The sequence below is a fragment of the Erpetoichthys calabaricus genome, chromosome 7, assembly GCF_900747795.2.
Source record: "Erpetoichthys calabaricus chromosome 7, fErpCal1.3, whole genome shotgun sequence".
Lineage (NCBI taxonomy): Eukaryota > Metazoa > Chordata > Cladistia > Polypteriformes > Polypteridae > Erpetoichthys > Erpetoichthys calabaricus.
This window is the reverse complement of record NC_041400.2, coordinates 81,271,363-81,294,035: the sequence shown is the minus strand read 5'-3', so window position 1 is coordinate 81,294,035 and position 22,673 is coordinate 81,271,363. Positions and strand designations below refer to the sequence as shown.

At 42.0% G+C, this 22,673-nt stretch overlaps 1 protein-coding gene across 1 annotated transcript in view; it reads right to left on the bottom strand.

Annotated features, from left to right (window-relative positions):
- Positions 1-22,673, bottom strand: part of LOC114654212 (protein unc-13 homolog B-like) — an 837,814-nt gene that overhangs the window by 608,910 nt on the left and 206,231 nt on the right. The window contains 1 exon segment of the mRNA XM_051929449.1: positions 16,394-16,511. Coding sequence (XP_051785409.1) covers positions 16,394-16,511 — 118 coding nt within the window.

The window sequence follows — 22,673 nt, the reverse complement described above, 5'->3', positions numbered from 1 at the left end:
ATTGTCGTCAACTTGACCGTAGACCTGAACATCAACAACCTTCAGCACCTGATCATCGGATTTCGTCGGGAAGGCCTCCAGGGAACGCAGTTATGAATAAGATGCCTGCTTCTGGAGAAAGCGGCCGTGGCAGTGGACGTCGCTGAGGATATTTCGGCAGTGGTGCTGAACGAAAATAAGTTTCCGGTGCAACCAACCCGGTCACTTGGCGAAAGAATGTCGCCTGTCTCCAGCTCAATCAATGGAAGTTGGTTTGGCGGAGGTTTATTGCTCAAATGTTCCGGATTCGTCGAAAGAGAAAGATGGCTTATTGATCTCGGTGAAGTTTGGGGGCTGTGAGATGACAGCGTTGTTGGACTGAGGCAGTGACCTTTGTGTTGTCAGACGCGACTGTCTTGACAACAGATACCTTAGTAACACTGAGACTGTAAAGATACTTTGTGTACATTGAGATGTTAAAGACTATGAGACATTACTTCTTCCTTTAACTTATAAGGGTCGTCACTTTAAAGTTTGGACTGCTGTTTCTAACTCATGCCTTTGGCCTTTGCTGATAGGCAGAAGAAATGCCCTTTTTCCTAGACTAATGGCTGAACATCGCTCACCAGTCATCAAGTCCCCTGTTGAGCTTAGTGGGAGGGAAGAAGAAGGGGAACAAGTGGCGGTTGGGTAAAATCTAGAGCCCCAATTAGATATTGAACCCGATCTCTCCAGTGAGTCTGAGGGAGACACCCCCCACAATTTCCAGAATGGCAGTAAGGCCCTTCTACATCCTCTCAGACTGCAAATGCCTCCGAACCCAAACCGAATACTAGCGAGCAGCCGGATTTTGTGCGCTTACAGCATGCTGATGGCTCATTAGAATATGCATTTAAACAGGCTCGCACTGCTAGTGACTCCTATTACCCAGAGAGCGATACCGGGGGCTTGAAAACGCCACACTTTCTAGAAAAATACGGTTGTCTTTACAGAGTAATTACAGACCATTTAATGGGGGAATTTACTGAGCAGCTAGTTGTACCTGAGGTGCAACCAGAGAGCGGTTATCAAAACGATTTTATTGGCTGAATATGGGAAAAGATGTTGAACGGTTCTGTACTTCATGTCCTGACTGTCAGATCGTCTCCACTTATAAGCCTCCTCGGGCTCCCCTTTGTCCTAGGCCTATTTTGGATGTCCCCTTTCAGAGGGTGGGATTAGATATTGTAGGCCCTTTGCCTAAGACTAAGAATGGGTACCAATATATGCTGGTGTTGGTTGACTATGCAACGCGATATCCAGAGGTAGCTTCTTTGAAAAAGGCCAACTCCTCTGCTGTAGCCCAAGCTCTGTGCGTGATTTTTACTCGTATTGGCATTCCTAGGGAAATTTTGACTGACCAAGACACACCTTTTACTTCTCGTGTGATGAAACAATTGTGTGATAGATTTGCTATTAAGAAATTGGGCACCACTGTTTACCATCCACCGACTAATGGTTTGACTGAACGGTTTAACAAGACTTTAAAACAAATGATCAGACGAGTTGCTCATAATGATCCTACAACTTGGGACACCGTCCTGCCTTTTGTTATGTTCGCGGTGCGGGAATCACCGCAAGCATCCACTGGTTTGAGTCCGTTCAAGCTGTTATTTGGCAGGCGCCCAAGAGGTATCCTGGATGTTGTACGGGAGGAATGGATAGGACATGAGACAACATCTCTCGGGCAGAGTTTTGCAGAGCGGGTAGTTTCATTACAAGATAGAATTTCTAGACTTTCTTCTATTGCTGTGGAGCATTAACAACGCATGCAGGAAACACAGAAGCGTCTTTACGATAGGCGCAGTCAGCTTCGCGAATTCAAACCCGGCGATCATGTTTTAGTACTGGTACCGTCTGACCCGCACAAATTCCTAGCTAAATGGCAGGGCCCGGCAATTATCGAGGAGCATATGGGACCAGTAAATTACAAAGTTAGAATACCAGGCCGGCGAAAATCATTCCAAATTTTACACATTAATCTCTTAAAAAAATGGCATGACCGACAAGGAGTTTACACTTCCTTGGCTGCTGTTTCTCAGACTGATGTTGTCATTGGTAACAATTTAAATGACTCACAAAAGACAGAATTATTAACCTTGATTGAACAGAACACTGATGTTTTTTCAGACTTGCCAGGCGTCACTAATTTAGCAGAACATAAAATCACTACTGAACCCTGTGTCCGGGTACAGATGCGGCTGTTTCGAATCCTGGAAGCACAAAGAAGTATTGTGCGTGAAGAAGTCAAGAAGATGCTGGAGCTAGGTGTAATTCGAGAAAGTAAAAGTGACTGGTATAGTCTGGTCGTGTTAGTTCCCAAGCAAGACGGTTCAGTTCGTTTCTGTATCGATTTTAGGCGCTTGAATAAGGTCTCTAAATCTGATGCTTACCCAATGCCCCGAGTAGACGAGCTGTTGGAAAAACTGGGTCAGGCGACCTATATCTCCACGTTAGACCTCACAAAGGGTCATTGGCAGGTGCCTCTAGAGGCTGACAGTTGTGAGAAAACAGCATTTGCGACTCCTGATGGACTTTATGAATTTACAAGACACCCATTTGGTCTTCATGGGGCCCCTCGAACGTTTCAGCGTATGATGGATCAGATACTGCATCCACATTCTGAATATTCTGGGGCGTATCTTGATGATGTGGTGATTTTCAGCAATGATTGGCACTCGCATTTAGAACGTCTCTAGGCTGTCCTTGATAGTCTGAAACAAGCTGGATTGACTGCTAACCCTAAGAAATGTAAACTAGGTATGTCTGAGACTCATTATCTAGGTTACTCCATGGGCAGGGGTTTACTTCGTCCACAATTAAGAAAAATAGAAGAGGTGCTCGCTTACCCACATCCTAAAACGCAGAAACAGGTATGCGCTTTCTGGGGCTAGCGGGTTACTACAGAAGATTCATCCCTGACTTTGCAAATAGGGCTGCTCCTCTCTCAGAGCTTACTAAAGGAAGAAAAAAACGCCCTATTGTATGGACAGAACTTTGCGAAAGTTCCTTTTCAGATTTAAAAAAAGCTTTGTCTTCTTATCCAGTGCTGCAAAATCCCGATTTCTCTAAAGATTTTATACTACAGACGGATGCAAGTGCATTCGGAGTAGGCGCAGTCCTGTCCCAGGATTTTGATGAGGAAGAACACTCTATCACATAATTGAGTAGGAAATTACTCCCCAGAGAACGCAATTATTCAACTATTGAGAAAGAATGTTTGGCGATTAAATGGGCTGTAGAAGCACTACGGTATTACTTATGGGGACGAAATTTCACATTAGTAACTGATCATGCTCCACTTCAATGGTTATACCGTCAAAAAGATACAAACTCCTGTCTCATGAGATGGTTCTTGGGCTTACAACCTTACAGTTTTATAGTTAGGCATCGACCTGGCTCTGAGCATATTAATGCTGATGTCCTGTCACATCTGTTTGAACCTGGTCTGGAGGATCGCTTTATTCACGGAAACGTGAATAAAGCTGAGGGAGGGGGTGTAAGCTACGGAGCTGATCACACCCCCAGAGAATACAGACGCCCCTGGGAAAACCCCTAAAACACATTGACAGACTACCTTCACATTTCTCCTTTCCCTTCTGGCCGGCTCTGTCACGTAATATGGTTCTCGCGCGGTACTCCGCCTTCTTAAAAAGCCTGTACGGGCTTCTTTCAGTTTGTTAAAATGATTGCTTGCTTCTCCTTCTCTCACTCTCAGACATTCTCTGCTCCTGGCGGAACTGTCATCTCAGACTTGTCATGGAGCACATTTAAACTTTTGAAAAGAGACAAATGTTTGTTTGCAGTGCTTTGAATAAAGTTCCTTTTTTTTTCTACAACCTCCTGTGTCTCTGTGCAAATCTGTGACCCGAGCGTGACAATATACAGTGCATCCGGAAAGTATTCACAGCGCATCACTTTTTCCACATTTTGTTATGTTATAGCCTTATTCCAAAATGGATTAAATTCATTTTTTCCTCAGAATTCTACACACAACACCCCATAATGACAACGTAAAAAAAGTTTACTTGAGGTTTTTGCAAATTTATTAAAAATAAAAAAACTGAGAAAGTATTCACAGCCTTTGCTCAATACTTTGTTGATGCACCTTTGACAGCAATTACAGCCTCAATTCTTTTTGAATATGATGCCACAAGCTTGGCACACCTATCCTTGGCCAGTTTCGCCCATTCCTCTTTGTAGCACCTCTCAAGCTCCATCAGGTTGGATGGGAAGCGTCGGTGCACAGCCATTTTAAGATCTCTCCAGAGATGTTCAATCAGATTCAAGTCTGGGCTCTGGCTGGGCCACTCAAGGACATTCACAGAGTTGTCCTGAAGCCACTCCTTTGATATCTTGGCTGTGTGCTTAGGGTCGTTGTCCTGCTGAAAGATGAACCGTCACACCAGTCTGAGGTCAAGAACGCTCTGGAGCAGGTTTTCATCCAGGATGTCTCTGTACATTGATGCAGTCATCTTTCCCTTTATCCTGACTAGTCTCCCAGTCCCTGCCTCTGAAAAACATCCCCACAGCATGATGCTGCCACCACCATGCTTCACTGTAGGGATGGTATTGGCCTGGTGATGAGCGGTGCCTGGTTTCCTCCAACCGTGACGCCTGGCATTCACACCAAAGAGTTCAATCTTTTCTTTCTCATGGTCTGAGAGTCCTTCAGGTGCCTTTTGGCAAACTCCAGGCAGGCTGCCATGTGCCTTTTACTAAGGAGTGGCTTCCGTCTGGCCACTCTACCATACAGGCCTAATTGGTGGATTGCTGAAGAGATGGTTGTCCATCTGGAAGGTTCTCCTCTCTCCACAGAGGACCTGTGGAGCTCTGACAGAGTGACCATCGGGTTCTTGGTCACCTCCCTGACTAAGGCCCTTCTCCCCCGATTGCTCAGTTTAGATGGCCGGCCAGCTCTAGGAAGTGTCCTGGTGGTTTCGAACTTCTTCCACTTACGGATGATGGAGGCCACTGTGCTCATTGGTTACCTTCAAAGCAGCAGAAATTTTTCTTTAACCTTCCCCAGATTTGTGCCTCGAGACAATCCTGTCTCAGAGGTCTACAGACAATTCCTTTGACTTCATGCTTGGTTTGTGCTCTGACATGAACTGTCAACTGTGGGACCTTATATAGACAGGTGTGTGCCTTTCCAAATCATGTCCAATCATCTGAATTTACCACAGGTGGACTCCAATTAAGCTGCAGAAACATCTCAAGGATGATCAGGGGAAACAGGATGCACCTGAGCTCAATTTTGAGCTTCATGGCAAAGGCTGTGAATACTTATGTACATGTGCTTTCTCAATTTTTTTATTTTAATAAATTTGCAAAAATCTCAAGTAAACTTTTTTCACATTGTCATTATGGGGTGTTGTGTGTAGAATTCTGAGGAAAAAAATGAATTTAATCCATTTTGGAATAAGGCTGCAACATAACAAAATGTGGAAATAGTGATGCGCTGTGAATACTTTCCGTATGCACTGTGTATATATGTATATATATATATATATATATATATATAATATTGTCAAACCTTGTATAAAAATAAGCATTCAGATATCAGTTATTGCTTACATTCATAGCACTTGCATAAACATACTTTTTCAAGGAGGTTTAAATAGTCAGTGACACTTTTGGCATGAAAATTCTAGTGGGGTCATACTGTACCTGTATTTTCCTATACTTGTGCAAATTTCTCTAACGGTAACATTAACTCACCTAACTAATATCTATCCCTCTTTTCCTAATGACTATTGAAACATGAAAGTACAAGTACGTTTCACATCACATAAATATCAATTAACCAAGAGGATGCTGGTCTACATGCACCAATACATTGTAAAACCATCTGACATCTTTATCATCTGACAAAATACAAAGATTTTAAACACTACAAAAAATGTGAGAGTCTTGCAACCATCTACTGCTCAGAACAATCAATTAGCTATCCATCCATCCATCCATTTTCCAACCCGCTGAATCCGAACACAGGGTCACGGGGGTCTGCTGGAGCCAATCCCAGCCAACACAGGGCACAAGGCAGGAATCAATCCTGGGCAGGGTGCCAACCCACCGCAGGACACACACAAACACATCCACACACCAAGCCAATTTAGAATCGCCAATCCACCTAAACTGAAAGTCTTTGGACTGTGGGAGGAAACCGGAGCGCCCGGAGGAAACCCACGCAGACACGGGTAGAACATGCAAACTCCACGCAGGGAGGACCCGGGAAGCGAACCCAGGTCCCCAGATCTCCCAACTGCGAGGCAGCAGCGCCACCAACTGCGCCACCGTGCCGCCCATCAATTAGCTATGATTCACTTAATTTGAAATGGTAATACCTCAAGTCTTCAATTGTATGGCTTTGAAGTGAAAAAACACAAGCCACAATAACATAGCTTTTACAAGTTTAGTATGTAGGTGAAAATTAAGATACAGTATAATGTCTTATGCATAAGGGATTCCTGATATTGACCTCCACTTTTTTATTTTATTTTTTTTTAACTGTGGCTACAATTATGAAGCAAATGGTACTGAACTTTTAATACTTCTTTGTTGGCAATTGTTGCGTGGCCTCAACTGGGAAAAGCATGAACCAGAAATGCAAATGTACAACTGAAAACAAATAAACAACACAGACAGTCCTCATTTTAATATATGTGATGACCTTCAAGTCCCATTGCTTTCAGTGTGTGACCTTCCTAGTGTATCTTTATCTATAAAACTATATAACCTGTATATTTAGTGGAGTGTGATAGACGGCCCACACTTCAATCCGGCTGGGATGTCCCTGAACGAGAAGAATGGAGGAAGGCAGCCTTTTCAGGACACTGCATCCCCCAGGACGCTAGGTGGCAGCTCACCTGGACGGTAGCTGTACCCCGGATTCCCTCAGGGCATCCTGGGACATGGAGTCCGTTTCCTCAGCCCTGATGGGTGCCGTGGGTGCCTCCAGGGGGAGCTCATAAAGAACCTGGGGAGTCTTACTTTTCTTATAACCTTGAAGTACTTCGGAGTCATGAGGACGGAAGCCAACTGTACTTCCGGGCTACTTGAAGACGGATGATGTGGCGTTTGACCCGGAAGAAGAGAAGGAACACTTCCGGGTCAAGGATTATTTAAAGGACTGGTGCAGACCCAGCAAGGAGAGCCAGATTTGGGAGATTGGGTGACGAAGCTGCTGGGAGTGGAGAATTATTGTGATTATTGATTATTGTATTATTATTGGAGACTTGTGGCATACGTGGTGCTTTGTGCACTTTATTTGAAGAAAATAATTAAAAATTAATACTTGGTGCTTTTACAAGTGTGTCTTGGACATCTGTCTGCTGGGTTTCACAGGGCAACAGTGCCCCTAGTGTCCACAGGAGTCAGAAAATACAGCTTCATGAAGCTTCATTTGCCCATCGCTACCCATCTGTCAATGAAGCAGGATGTTGTCCAGAAGAGATAAAGAATAGTACAGAGGCTATATATCTGTACTTCTGGTTAAAACAGAGCATTAAACTAAAGAGTAAGAAAGCTTCGTTTTCACATAATGAATTAAAATGAATAATAAAATATGCCATTTAACATTTTATTTGAAAATTAAACATCTTTTAGAGTGGCGAGGTGCAGAGCTCAGAGGGGCGTACATATACACTGGCAGGGTAGGGATTTCAGACCCACCCATGTAACATTATCTGCGTCTGCATAGTTAGATGTGGGCAGTTTGCTGCTGCGGGGAGATTTACTCGATCTGTCAAAGCAGGTCTTTATTTTCCTCCCAAAATTATTTGTTCATAAAATACTGCATAAGCTCCAAAACATTAAGTTATTATACATTTTAGAATGAGTTTCATTCTGTTGTCTTCTGATTAAATGAACTGTTAATGTGTCATTACATCATCACAGCTCATGGGCTTTAACGCAGGATAACACAAAAGTAATAAAAAAAGCAGCAAAAAGGTTGCAGCATGACTTGTTTTTTTTATTTGTTTTAATTTTCTTCATTTGACAACACGTCTTGATAAAAGTATCTTTATGTGACTTTCTTTTTATTCTTTCAATTCTTTTCATATATTTAACCCACTAAGCATTTTGTATTTATGTGTCACTTGTTTGTACAAGTATTCTTGTGAACTGACTTTGCATAAAATCATAAATAAATAAATAACATTGCACGTTCTGCGATGCAATTATTTCGCATGCACACATCATGATGACGATGCTGAAGCAATATATTGTTCAGCCTTATTGCAAAGCACACCACCCAGCTTCTTCCCTCTACTGCAACTATAGGCTTGGTTGCCCTAACCATTTTGGCGCTATAGGCGAAGTTTTGGTGTGAGGCCCCGACTAGCACAATGCAAACATCTATTATGATATTTATATAATTCATCAAGATAGTTCACCATTGCAGTACAGCTAAAAAGAAGCTATAAAGCTTTTGCAGATGTTCAAAGAAAGCAATTGCATCTCTTTAACTTATGGCTGCATCAGGTACCATTACATGGGCAGCACTTGGCACAAAGTAAGCTCAGGGATTTTTTTTGCAGCAGTCTGACTTGTACATCTTTGTCCTTCCCTTTCATTCTAGCACCATATGAGTACCCTCTGCAATCATCAAAAGGAATATTAAATTCATTATCTCAGTCCAGTGCAAGAAGAGACAAAATTCTCCTGTTGTCTCTGTTGAACTTATAAAGTGCTTTTTAATTCTGGGTACTTTCTCCAGTGTGACAACTCTTACAATCAGTATAATTTGCTCCTCATGGCTAACATCAGGTGTGCAATCTAAAACAATGGAGTAATATTTGGACTGCTTGACATATTTCACTAGTTCCTCAATTACCTTCTCACTTATTAGATTAATTAGCTCATTCTGAATTACTTTGCCAAGGTAGCTGGCATTGGTGCTGGTGCCACTCTCAATGTGTTCTATATGCTGTTTCATAAATGCCTTTCTCTTGAAGCAAACAATGATAAACAGACCCACCGAACAGTAAACATGAAAGACTGTAGGGAAAATGCAAACAACTTCACATATATGACAGTGGAGGGGGGGGGGTTATCATTATTATTATTATTATATTTATTTTTTAAATCAGAGAAAGGTATATGCAGCCCTAGCACTAATTTGTTTCTCACACAGTTCAATTTTCAATTGACTTTTAGTTAAATAGATTTACAGATTATTATTTCTCTTTCATGCAAAGCGAAACTCTGCTTTTCTTCTGGAGTATTCCAAGGTATGGCGAAATTTCTCATGTGGATTACCTAACAAAATAATTTAACAGTGAACAACTGCAGACAGATACAGTATTATTTATCCGGCCCCATGGTCCCAAATGCGCGTGCCTTAAATTTTATCTCAGCATCTGCTCTCAGATAGGTAAGTACAGTATGTCCCACTAGCTGTCAATGAGGTATTCCAGCCAAATGTTTCCACCCACCTATCTACCTATGATAAACAGAAAAGCTATCTATAAAATATCATTCTATAAGAGTGAGCCAAACACCTCCCGTGTAAATATAACAATTTTTATTGTTCTGCTCAGTTGTGGCAGAATACAAAATATAGAAAAGAATCACCCTCATTCAAAATATTCACACTTTGTTGCTTTCCAGCCTGAAATGACAACACACACAAAAGTATTCTTCCAGCTTTTACTGTATTATAAGTGCAACTTATAACAGCCAAGTGAAAAATATAATAGCAGCAGTTCAGAAAACAAAATAAAAAAAAAAAAAAAAAACAGAATCACTGAGATGGTTAAAGGATCACCCCCCTCCTAAAAATACTTGAAAGTCAATCAGATGTACAGTAATCCCTCGCTATATCGCGCTTCGACTTTCGCAGCTTCACTCTATCGTGGATTTTATATGTAAGCATATTTAAATATATATCGCAGATTTTTTGCTGGTTCGCGGATTTCTGCGGACAATGGGTCTTTTAATTTCTGGTACGTGCTTCCTCAGTTGGTTTGCCCAGTTGATTTCATACAAGGGACGCTATTGGCAGATGGCTGAGAAGCTACCCAACCAGAGCGCGTATTACGTATTAAATAAAACTCCTCAAATATATTGTGAGCACAGGGGCTCTTCGCACCCCTAGAGGATACGGCTGCTCCTCAAAAAACGCTGAAAGATTACCTTCACATTGCTCTCTTCTTTGCTGGGCTTATATATGGCTGCTTTATCAAGCGATATGCTTCCTGCACGGTGCTTTGCATACTTAAAAGATCAAACAGCACGTACTGATTTTTGATTTTTACTTTTCTCTCTCTCTCTCTCTTGCTCTGACATTCTCTGCTCCTGACGGAGGGGGTGTGAGCAGGGGGGCTGTTCGCACACCTAGACGATATGGACGCTCGTCTAAAAATGCTGAAAGATTACCTTCACGTTGCTCCCTTCTGTGCAGCTGCTTCGTGAAGCGACATGCTGCACGGTGCTTCGCATACTTAAAAGCTCGAAGGGCACGTATTGATTTTTGATTGTTTGTTTTTATCTGTCTCTCTCTCTCTCTCTGACATTCTCTGCTCCTGACGGAGGGGGTGTGAGCTGCTGCCTTCCTTGCAACTGCTTTGTGTGGCGGTGCTTCGCATACTTAAAAGCAAAACAGCCCTATTGATTTGTTTGCTTTTCTCTCTCTCTCTGACATTCTCTGCTCCTGACGTGCACTCCTTTGAAGAGGAAGATATGTTTGCATTCTTTTAATTGTGAGACGGAACTATCATCTCTGTCTTGTCATGGAGCACAGTTTAAACTTTTGAAAAAGAGACAAATGTTTGTTTGCAGTGTTTGAATAAAGTTCCTGTCTCTCTACAACCTCCTGTGTTTCTGTGCAAATCTGTGACCCAAGCATGACAATATAAAAATAACCATATAAACATATGGTTTCTACTTCGCGGATTTTCACCTTTCGCGGGGGAGTCTGGAACGCAACCCCCGCGATCGAGGAGGCGATCGAGGAGGGATTACTGTAGTCATTCACCTTTTTCATTGTAAAGCAAGCTAATTGGCTCTGTGATTAGCATAAAAACAGCTATTCCTTGAGCATTCCAGTTTCTGTAAGTGCAACTGAAAGCAAACTATCTAACTATAGGTGGCAAGGCACAGTCAAAAAATCTCAGCGATAAAGATGTGGGCAGGCACATGTCAGGTGATGGATACAAAACAATTCAAAGGCTTTATGAATTCCTAGTAGCACAGTAAAGTCCATAATAAGTTTAAAGTATTTGGTACTACTACAAATATTCCTGGATCTGGCATCCCTCTAAACTGGATGGAAGAGCAAGGAGGAAACTGGTCACAGAGGCTATCAACAGGCCTATGGCAACTTTTAAAAGGTTACAGGAAAGAGTGGTCATAGTGTGCATGTGACAACAATATCACAAATGCTCCACAAATGTGACTTGCATGAGAGGGTTGCAAGAAAAAAGCCACTCCTCAAGAAAGGCCACATGAAGTCTCAGTTGAGCTTTGCCAAAATGCACCTTGAAGATTCTGAAGCGAAATGGAAATAGGTGTTATGATCAGACAAGACCAAAGTCAAACTCAATGCCAAACAGTATATCTGGCAAAAAGCCAAAACAGCGTACCATTCAAAGAACGCCATACCTACAGTAAAGCAAAAAAGTGGTAGGATCCTGTTGTGTGGGTGTTTCACTGCAGCAGGAACTGGAACACTTCTCAAGATAAAAGGAAATATGGATAGGGCAAAATACCATCACATTCTTGAGGAAAACCTGCTGCCTTCTGCCAGAAAGTTGTCAATGGGAAGAAGACCACATAATGGCTTAAGGAATAAAAAAGTGAATGTCCTTGGATGGCCTAGTGAAAGCCAGACTTAAACCCCATTGAAAACCTGTGGAACGACTTGAAGATTGTAGTCCATCAACAGTCACAGTCATACTTTTTCCACCATCTGGTGGGGCTGTTCCTGACAGGCCCTTAATGCAGAAACAACACAGTTCACTGTGCAATTTTGTCAAATCACACTATTACTGCAAGAAAAGTGTTATAGTTTGACTTATTTCAGCAAAAATACAATTCAGTAAAACACAACTAGATTTGTGAAAAACATAATCCAAAGCAAAAAATTCCCCAAGTTACAGTAGATCCTGAGCTGTAACTGCAAAACACAAGCAAAAATCCAGAATACCAAAAAACCAGTACACACAATGATGGACTCTCCTCAAATGTTTCTCAATGAATCATTGTGAAGGCATATCACTGACTTTGCACTCTTGGAAGGTTTTACCAGAAGTTTTTGCACTATGTCTTTGTGACGATGAGGGTTCAGCTCCATGCTCCCATCGGTTGTTTGGGAGCCCTTGAACCCAACACCGTCGGTAATGTCACCGATGAGCTAGACAGTGGGGCAATAAACAATTGAGCAAGAGGATGGTTAACAAGTGCAAAGTGCTTTTATTAAAACAAATCCAAAGTGCAAACAAAGTGCAATAGTGCAGTTCCTTCAATAAATAAATAAATAATCCATTAAATGAAAAGTGGAGGTTAAAATCAATAAACTCTTCTAAAAACCAAGAGGTAAAACAGTACAGGAAGTAACAATGTTAAAATCAAAAAGCCCAGTGTCTTCTGTCCTCTGGCAACTCCCCTGCTATACCCGTATGGGCGCTCTACAGGAGAATCGCCCTCCTTGCAGCTGTCCTTCTTTCTGCCTGCTTCCGCTATTTGGATTGCCTCACTGATCCCTGGCTCCGGTAGGCTCTTCCAGCCAGCGACTTGGGTTCCACAGCAACCAGGGCGCTCATGCTGTGGAATACTCGCCCCAAGTCCAACTCCCGCTGCCTTCCACGGAGAGTCATCCATCTTCTGGTCACTCCCGCCTTGCAGAAACAACTCTGTGGGAGCGACCACTGCTGCTACACTTCGGGTGTCGGCCATACACCCAAGCTACCAGTACAGCTGCCCGTGAACCTGTACTCACTCGTTCTCCCTCACCGACTTTCTCCTCCTGCTGCTTCCTGCAACCTCCGTTTCTTTTTCCTCTTCTACTTTTTCTCTTACTTCTTTTCTCTTTTTTCCCCCCTTTTAACCGGCTCGCACTTCCCTTTATACCGAGGGACATAGCAGCTGCAGCATATTAGCCACAGGAGCAATCACGGATGTGGGCAGTCTCTCACCTGTGCACTTAGGTGAGAACCGCCCACACCGCAGATCGCCCTGTGGTTTGCTACAACCACCACGCCCCCTCCTCAGCCACGAGCGCGGTGATTATTTATTTAAATAAAACGGCCTTTGCTGCAAGAGCTGTGGACCCATAATACCACATTCCACCCTCCATAAAACTCCAGTTGCATGGGAAGGCTCCACACCACTACACTACCAACCCAATGCAACTGGAGACCAGGTCCACAGCTCGGCCACTCTACACTGCACTAAAATAAAAGCACTAAAACAATCAATCCCCACAATAAAATCAACCCAAGCCCCCCCCTTCATTAAAACAGGACATTAAAAGAATAAGAACTCTTTAAAAGACAAATAAAAACCAGCAATAAATAAATGTCCATAAAAAGCTCTGTCCATAAAAATGTCCTCCTCCGGCTTGGGTACATGGGTCCTTTACAAAGTCAGGTACCAATCCCGCTTGCTGCTCTGTTTCCTCTTCTGTCCCCACTGCTAGCTCATCCCACCGCTGCCACCAAATGTGACGATGTGGGTTCGGCTCCATGCTCCCATCTTCTGTTTGGGAGCCCTTGAACCCAACACCGTCGGTAATGTCACCGATGAGCTAGACAGTGGGGCAATAAACAATTGAGCAAAGGAATGGTGTATAACAAGTGCAATAGTGCTTTTATTAAAACAAATCCAAAGTGCAAACAAAGTGCAATAGTGAAGTTCCTTCAATAAATAAATAAATAATCCATTAAATGAAAAGTGGAGGTTAAAATCAATAAACTCTTCTAAAAACCACGAGGTAAAACAGTACAGGAAGTAACAATGTTAAAATCAAAAAGCCCAGTGTCTTCTGTCCTCTGGCAACTCCCCTGCTATACCCGTATGGGCGCTCTACAGGAGAATCGCCCTCCTTGCAGCTGTCCTTCTTTCTGCCTGCTTCCGCTATTTGGATTGCCTCACCGATCCCTGGCTCCGGTAGGCTCTTCCAGCCAGTGACTTGGGTTCCACAGCAACCAGGGTGCTCATGCTGTGGAATACTCGCCCCAAGTCCAACTCCCGCTGCCTTCCGCGGAGAGTCATCCATCTTCTGGTCACTCCCGCCCTGCAGAAACAACTCTGCGGGAGCGACCACTGCTGCTACACTTCGGGTGTCGGCCATACACCCAAGCTACCAGTACAGCTGCCCGTGAACCTGTACTCACTCGTTCTCCCTCACCGACTTTCTCCTCCTGCTGCTTCCTGCAACCTCCGTTTCTTTTTCCTCTTCTACTTTTTCTCTTACTTCTTTTCTCTTTTTTCCCCCTTTTAACCGGCTCGCGCTCCCCTTTATACCGAGGGACATAGCTGCAGCATATTAGCCACAGGAGCAATCACGGATGTGGGCAGTCTCTCACCTGTGCTCTTAGGTGAGAACCGCCCACACCGCAGATCGCCCTGCGGTTTGCTACAACCACCACGCCCCCTCCTAAGCCACGAGCGCGGCGATTATTTATTAAAAAAAATGAATGGCCTTTGATGGAAGAGCTGTGGACCCATAACACCACAGTCTTTGGGACATAATTCAATACAAAACTTACACTTTTAAGCAATACAACAAAAAAAATGCAAGAAATGCACAGATAACTGTAGAGTGAATACTAGCTGCTACTCAAACTAACATGATTCGCGGCTCTCGTTTTTTTTCTGTACTGCACATGTACTGCATCTGTGAAGCCCAAAAATGTGTGTGACTACCACATGAATAAAGATACAAATAAAATCATACAAATACTTGAAGTTGCGATAGTTAAGTGCATGAATGTTGAGAATCAACTGTACATATATACAGGGTGAGCCAAAAAGAAGTACCACATTTCAAACGTTTATTCTACAAAAACACTACAACATAAAATAAACTTCATTATGACACAAGAAAGATTTTTTCACTGTGTTTTAAAAATGATGTCTTTAAAGTGGTGCCCATAATTAGCGATATACTCTTCGAGACAATTTCTGAATGCTTGCATGATTTGTTCGGCCATTTCAAGGGGAAAAGTGGCAATTTCGTGGTAAATAGCATCCTTAAGGGCTTCAAGGTTTTGAGGTCGGTGTGTGTATACCTTCGAATTGAGATAGCTCCACAAGAAGAAATCAAGAGTGAGATCAAGCAAACGTGAAGGCCACCTGACATCACTACGCAGGGAGATCAGTTTCCCCAGACACATCTCTCGCAAAACTTGCATAGACCTCCTAACCATATGAGCTGTTGCTCCATCTTGTTGAAACCAGGCAACTACCACATCCATTTATACCAGTTGGAGCCACAAAACGTTCACTAGTATTTCAATGCAATATTCAGAAGTGACAGTGATTGTTGCTCCCCGCTCCTCAAAAAAGTAAGGGCCTACAATGCCAAATTGTGCAACAGCACACCAAAATGTAACACTCTCACTGTGCAGGGGTCTCTGATGAAGTTCACAAGGGTTGGTTTCAACCCAACAGCAAAGGTTTTGCTTATTTATGAAACCATTCAAATGGAAATGTCCCTTTTCCCTGCACTTGATGATAGCATCTTGAAGAATGGTTGGCAGAATGTTCACGCACAACTCTCTATGGCTCTCCCAGGCTCTCTCAGTGAGTTCCTGAACTACCATCATTTTGTATGGATGGAAATTTAGGTTCTCATGCAAAATCCTCCTCAAACACATGTTGGAAATGCCTACGGTAGAAGCATATTTGCATGCTGAATGTCTAGGAGACTGCAAAATTGATGCCCTTATAGCTTGGATGTTTTCAGGCGTTCATACAGTCTGAGGACAGCCTTGAGATTTTCTGTACAATGTTGTACCCGTCTGTCTAAATTTAGCCACCCACTGAAGAATTGTTTTTGGATTTGGGACGTCACCTTTAGGAGGAATGCTGAAGTGTGTTAGGAAGGTGTGTTGCGTAGTGATGATGGATTTGTTGTTTATGAAGAAAGCTTCAACAGTGAAAGCAAGGTGCGTACCAGACTGAGACATGTTGTAACTGAAAATTACAAGGGATCGCCTATCAAGGACCCCTACCTCAACCCACTCAGCTGCCTCTACCTTGCGCAATGACCTTGAGAAATGTGGTGCTTCATTTCTTCATTTTGGCTCACCCTGTACATACAAATAAACACATGAAAATATACTTTAGAATGAACAAAGAAACACAGAAAAAAACAAGCTAGGGAACACATTCTGGCTGAATCATGACAGAACAATATATCACTCACCTCATTGGATTGTCGGATGTCCTGGAGAGGGATCCAAGCAGTCCCCACTATTGAGTCCCAGATTAATCCCTTGTTCCAGACTTCAACAGTTAAGCCAAGGTCTAATCGGCTTATCTCACTGTAGCAACAGAAAAATAAAGTAGAGAAAAGAAACTAGTACGTTGACTGTATAAGAGACTGCAGGCAAATACTTAAATTTAAAAAGTCAAACCATTTTAACATTAATTTTCAAAATGTTTCTGTGTGTACCTTAAATGAGAGGGGTGTCCAACTATGATTGGACTGGTATAAAAATTTTGATTTTGGTACCAATACCAGCTTTCAGACCTCAGCACTGGTACCAAAATGCTGCTGAAGCAAAAAATTGTTAAACCCAGTGTCTCACTCCAGCCTGCCCGGTGCACTGCACAATCACTCCCAGTGGTGTCCCTTTTGAATTTTATGTACATCGAAAAAGGAAGATGGCTGTAGAGTCTACAGCTCATTGAAGAGTGGGTAGATACCCATAGAATCTAGAATCATGCTGAAGAGCAAAAAAACAAAGTGCTGAGCAAAAGGGCTTTTAACCAGTTAATCTAGCATTTTGATTTTGCTCTTAAAAATAAAGAAAATGAACAGTTTTGGAAATGTCTGGAGTGGAAGAATAAGATCACCAACAAGCCATGGAATTGAATAATGGGATTAATTAAATATAAGCATCATCTTATAGTTAGTAAGGAAACTAGTTGGATTTAAATTGGTTGGAGTTTGAAGCCCCAATCTAGCAAGTCATCTATTAGCTCACTTCATATCTCACTTTTATTTGGCTAAAATCTAAGGAAAAAAGAAGAAATTCAGAGGAATAAGTGTTAAAACATGACAATTAAAATGGAAAAAAGACGTCAATTAACAGCAGAAATTAATCACTGTTTAAGAAATTGTCAGAAAGGAATACCAGTAGCCACTGTAGCCCTCAAGGATCAGACGGCATATAAAATGCACATAAATTAAACAAAAACATCTGTACTTCCAAAACACACCCAATCTAACACATACACACACACATACCACACATACTGGAAAAACGCAGAGGTTCTGCCTCCACTCTGCACAGCACACACAGTTCCAGTGTACAAGCCAGCCATGGCATCCAGTAACTTTGATGGGATGTACCACAGGGAAGCTCAATCAACTGAATCGAATGCTTTACAATAATTGAAAAAGGCTGCAAATAAATTCTGCTGATATTCGCGTTTGTGCTCCATGAGAACCCTCAGTGCCAGGATACGGTCGATGATAGACTTCTTAGGCATAAAACCAAACTGCTCCGGTCACTTGTAGGTGAGTAAGTGATCACGGATCCTATTGAGGATGACCCTAGCAAGGACTTTACCCTGCACCGAGAGCAGTGTTATCCCACTGTAGTTGCTGCAATCTAGGCGATCACCCTTCCCTTTTAGATAGGGATGACAAGTCCTGTTTTCCAGTCAGTTGGGATGACACCCGTCTCCAAAATGGAAGCAAAAATTGCTTGCAATGCCTGGAGGACAGCCTTACCACCAGCCTGGAGAAGTTCACCCTGGATACCACAGATCCCTGTAGCCTTCCCTATCCTCAGCTGGTTAACCACCTGTGCAATCTCAGTGAGATTGGGTGTTTCACAGCTAAATGGAGGATAAGCCTCAAGAACTGTGGACCCAGAGATATCCAACATCCTAACTGGAGGATCAGCTTTAAACAGAAAGTAGCCAGCCCAGTGGGTAAAAACTGCAGTGTCATCCATAAGGACTGTTCCATCAGCTTCCCTGACTGCAACTCTCCGAGGAACAGATTCGGTTGTGCATAATGCATCGATTCCTCTGTAAGCAGGACATAGGTCACTAGACCATAGATGGTGTGTCACTTGCCTACAAATTCCTCTAACAAACACCTCCTTATATGCCCTCAGAGCCCTTGCAGCTGTCTTTTCACTTCCCGGTACAGACTGGAGTTACCATCAAGCCATGCGCTGTGACTCCTCTCAATGATATCCAGAAAGTCGTGCAAGATGAAATATCTCCTTCTGGAAACACTGGTTAACACCAACACAACCCTCAGCAACCTTCAGAGTCTTGTCACAGAATGTCTCCCAAATCACATTAGAATCGGTAGTCGCACCCAAGTCCGTAAGTTCCTCACATAAACTGCGAGCAAATTCATTAGAAACAGCCTGATCTTGGAGTCTGGCCAGGTCCAGCCTCATTTTCCTAGTAGGTGGTAGCCTTCTGGACCTAAGCTGGATCTTCAGAGTAGCAACAAGAAGTCTGTTGTCAGAATTCACAAACTGGACACTTCTGTAGACGCTGCAGTTTTGTAAGAGGCTCCAGCATCTGCCCATGAGGATATGATCATTCTTCTTCACCGCACCACCAGTATTGGAGTACCAAGTCAAACGATGCGGCTCAGGATACAGCGATCTGCAGCCCCTGACCTTTTGCAAAGTCAAGGAACATGGAGCCACTTTCACAGCAGTCACCAGACCCATGGGGACTGACACAGTCCTCATACCCAGCCCTGTCAGTGCCAGTGGTTGCATTTAAGTCACCTATGACCTGAGGAGTGTCTTATTGATTATTAATCAAATAAAATCCTACACAATTATGTAAAAAGCTTACTCATAAGAATACACATAAGGGTTGATCAAAATGTTATGAGCCTAACCTATTAAGAGAAGCAGCAGTAAAACTGAACAATAATACACTTCATAGAATGTTCATTAACTTTTGTAACTAAGAGAATGGCTCTGTCATGATCTTTGTAGTTAGCCAATAAAAGGTGTTATTTTGCTTGACTTTTGACTAGATTTTGAAATTCGAAATGAAAAAGGGGTTTAAAATCTGATTCAAATGAGACAAAATACAGTATTTGTCTAGTATGTCAACTGAGATGAGTACACAGTACATACACAGAAAAAAGCTATCAGAAGTGTTTTCAGTTTTGCCCTCATTTTGGAAATGTTCAACAACTGTGCAAAAATGTTAAGTGTTGCCTCAGAAAGCATCCAGTTAAATTTCCCAAAGAAAAAATATGCTTTCTACCTGTGGAAGCTTGGAGGTGTTTCAGAATGATGAATGTAATCTTGAAAAGTGAGGGGATGCCTGAGGAATAGAGAAGAAGTGTACTGGTACCAATGTGCAGAGCTGTAGTAACTACAGAGGGATAAAACTGACAAGCCACAGCATGAAGTTATGGGAAAGAGTAGTGGAAGCTCGGTTACAAAGGAAGGTGATGATTAGTGAGCAGCAGTATGGTTTTATGCCAGGAAAGAGCACCACAGATGCGATGTTTGCTCTGCGAGTGTTGAAGAAGTACAGAGAAGGCCAGAAGGAGTTGCATTGCATCTTTGTGGACCTGGAGAAAGCATACGACAGGGTGCCTCGAGAGGAGTTGATTGTAGTCTATAAAGAAGTCGGGAGTGGCAGCGAAGTATGTAAGAGTTACACAGGACATGTACAAGCAAAGTGTGACATTGGTGAGATCGACGGTAGGAGTGATGGATGCATTCAAGGTAGAGGCGAGATTACATCAGGGATCGGCTCTGAGCCCATTCTAATTTGCAATGGTGATGGACAGGCTGACAGACAAGATTAGACAGGAGTCCCCATGGACTATGATGAGCGAGAGTAGGGAGCAGGTCAAGGAGACCCTGGAGAGGTGGAGATATGCTCTAGAGAGGAGAGGAATGAAAGTCAGTAGGAAGAAGACAGAATACATGTGTGCAAATGAGAGGGAGGTCAGAGTGGTGTTGATGATGCAGTGAGAAGAGCTGGCAAAGATGGATGATGTTTAAATACCTGGGATTAACAGTACAGAGTAATGTGTGGAAGAGAGGTGAAGAACAGAGTGCAGGCAGGGAGGAGTGGGTGTAGGGGAGTGTCAGGAGTGACTTGTGACAAACAGATATCAGCAAGAGTGAAAGGGAAGATCTAGAGGACGGTAGTGAGACCAGCTATGTTAAATGGGTTGGAGACGGTGGCACTGACCAAAAAACAGGAGACAGAGGTGGAGGTAACAGAGTTAAAAATGTTAATATTTACATTGGATATGGTGAGGATGGACATTATTAGTAGTACATTAGAGGGTCAGTTAAGGATGGACAGTTTGGAGACAAAGAGAGCTGAGATTACATTGGTTTGGACATGTGTGGGAAGAGATGTTGGATATATTTGTAAAAGGATACTAATAATGTAGCTGCCAGTAAGAGGAATAGAGGAAGGCCTAAGAGGAGGTTTATGGATCTGGTGAGAGAAGACATGCAGGTGATGTATGTAACAAAGCAAGATACAGAGGAAAGAAGGATATGGAAAAAGAGGATATGCTGTGGCAACCCCGAATGGGAGCAGCCAAAAGAAGAAGAAGTAGAAGAAGTAGAATATGCTTTCTAGACATTTGCGTAACAGATAATGTATTGCTAAATATTTTTGACAAAACAGACAAAAGACTACTTCTTGTTTAACCAAGACAACAGTATGTTTGCTTCATTGATGTGACCATTTGTTTCATTAGTTTAAAGTCTAACAACATGCATCCTGCCAGGGAAATGCACCCTTTTTTGTTATAAACAAGAATAAAATAAGCAAAAAACCAATTGTATATGCATAGAAATATACCATATGAAGAATTAATGCTCAAACTCACAATACTAAACTATTAATTAAACAATATAATAATATAGGAACTTAGAGTTCAACTACAAGTTAAAATCTGAATTGTGTGAGCTATGAGAAAGAGAAAAATCATTACCTGTATAATCATTTTAACAGTATAAGTATATTACTAGTTTGTATTAATAAGCTATGGATTGTTTATTGATATGACTTACTTAAACTAATGAGTTAAAGATTAATTGTGTATTAATAAGACTTACATATAAAAATTAAGTGTGTACACAAAGCTAAAAGGACAAACTTACAACATTTCTGTCAAACTGCTGACTCTTAGTCTGTACTCAGTAAAACTGCTACTCTTTTTATTTTTTCAATATCTGTGATTTTGTTTAATCAACAGTAATAGGTTCTTTCACTTCTTCTTAAGTTGTTTTGAACAAATGTGTTGTAACATTTGGGCATATTACTGAACCCCCCCAAAGAATTGTGTAACCTTGTCTCATGATAAGCTGTCTCTGTAAGATGTATCAATTATAAAAGGGAACTCACCCCCCCGGAAGATTGGGCTATTTGCTGGTAACTGTCAGTGACACAAGCTGACAGGGGCTGCAGTGGTCTCTCTGCTCACCAAGAATAAAGAAATTGTTTTTTTACTCTACATCTGCTGTCTGCCTGCTGTTTGCCTCGAACCTTCGTCCACAGCTAACACATTAAATAAGCTAGCACTCAGGACTACCTAAACTTTATCATTTAGAACTATTCTCGAACTAGCTTGTGCATCTTTTAAATGACTGCTATGTAATGATTTAAAATATGTATATTTACTGACTACCATTTTATCTATTAGATCATTCTTTTAGTATCTGTCTCCAGCAGGAGGCAATAGCTCCCATGTTGGAATAACTTCTTTTGTAATTGCGGCATGTTACATAACCCGAAACTATATAGATATAACATAAAAAGGCAATACCCCTCCCTTAGTGATACGGCGGTAAGAAATTACATAGGAGAAATAACTTGGTTTTCTTTAATGATGGTTTACGTGACATAACAGACGAGGAAGCCATGACAAGACCGTCACAGAAGTGGGGGCCTAATGTATAGAGTCTGCCATTTTCATCGCTGCATTAGAAGGATTTTCCGGATCGGATGACAGTATCTCCCTTCCGTCCGTCAGCTTCAAAGGTGTGCCAGGCAATGTTCCATGGCTTTATACTCTTTCTATATATAGTACAATCCCCATTTTGCAGTTGTGCCCACCCTTTGGTGTCTGATCCCTTTAAATGAGTTACAATAGTTGTAACACAAATCAGATGCTATTCCATATCTATTGCTACAATTATTATCCTCCCCAACTTCACTATAGGATGTTGTATTCCTCTTCAGATTACAATTTATATACAGTTAGGTCCATAAATATTTGGACAGAGACAACTTTTTTCTAATTTTGGTTCAGTACATTACCACAATGAATTTTAAATGAAACAACTCAGATGCAGTTGAAGTGCAGACTTTCAGCTTTAATTCAGTGGGGTGAACAAAATGATTGCATAAAAATGTGAGGCAACTAAAGCATTTTTTTATCACAATCCCTTCATTTCAGGGGCTCAAAAGTAATTGGACAAATTAAATAACTGGAAATAAAATGTTCATTT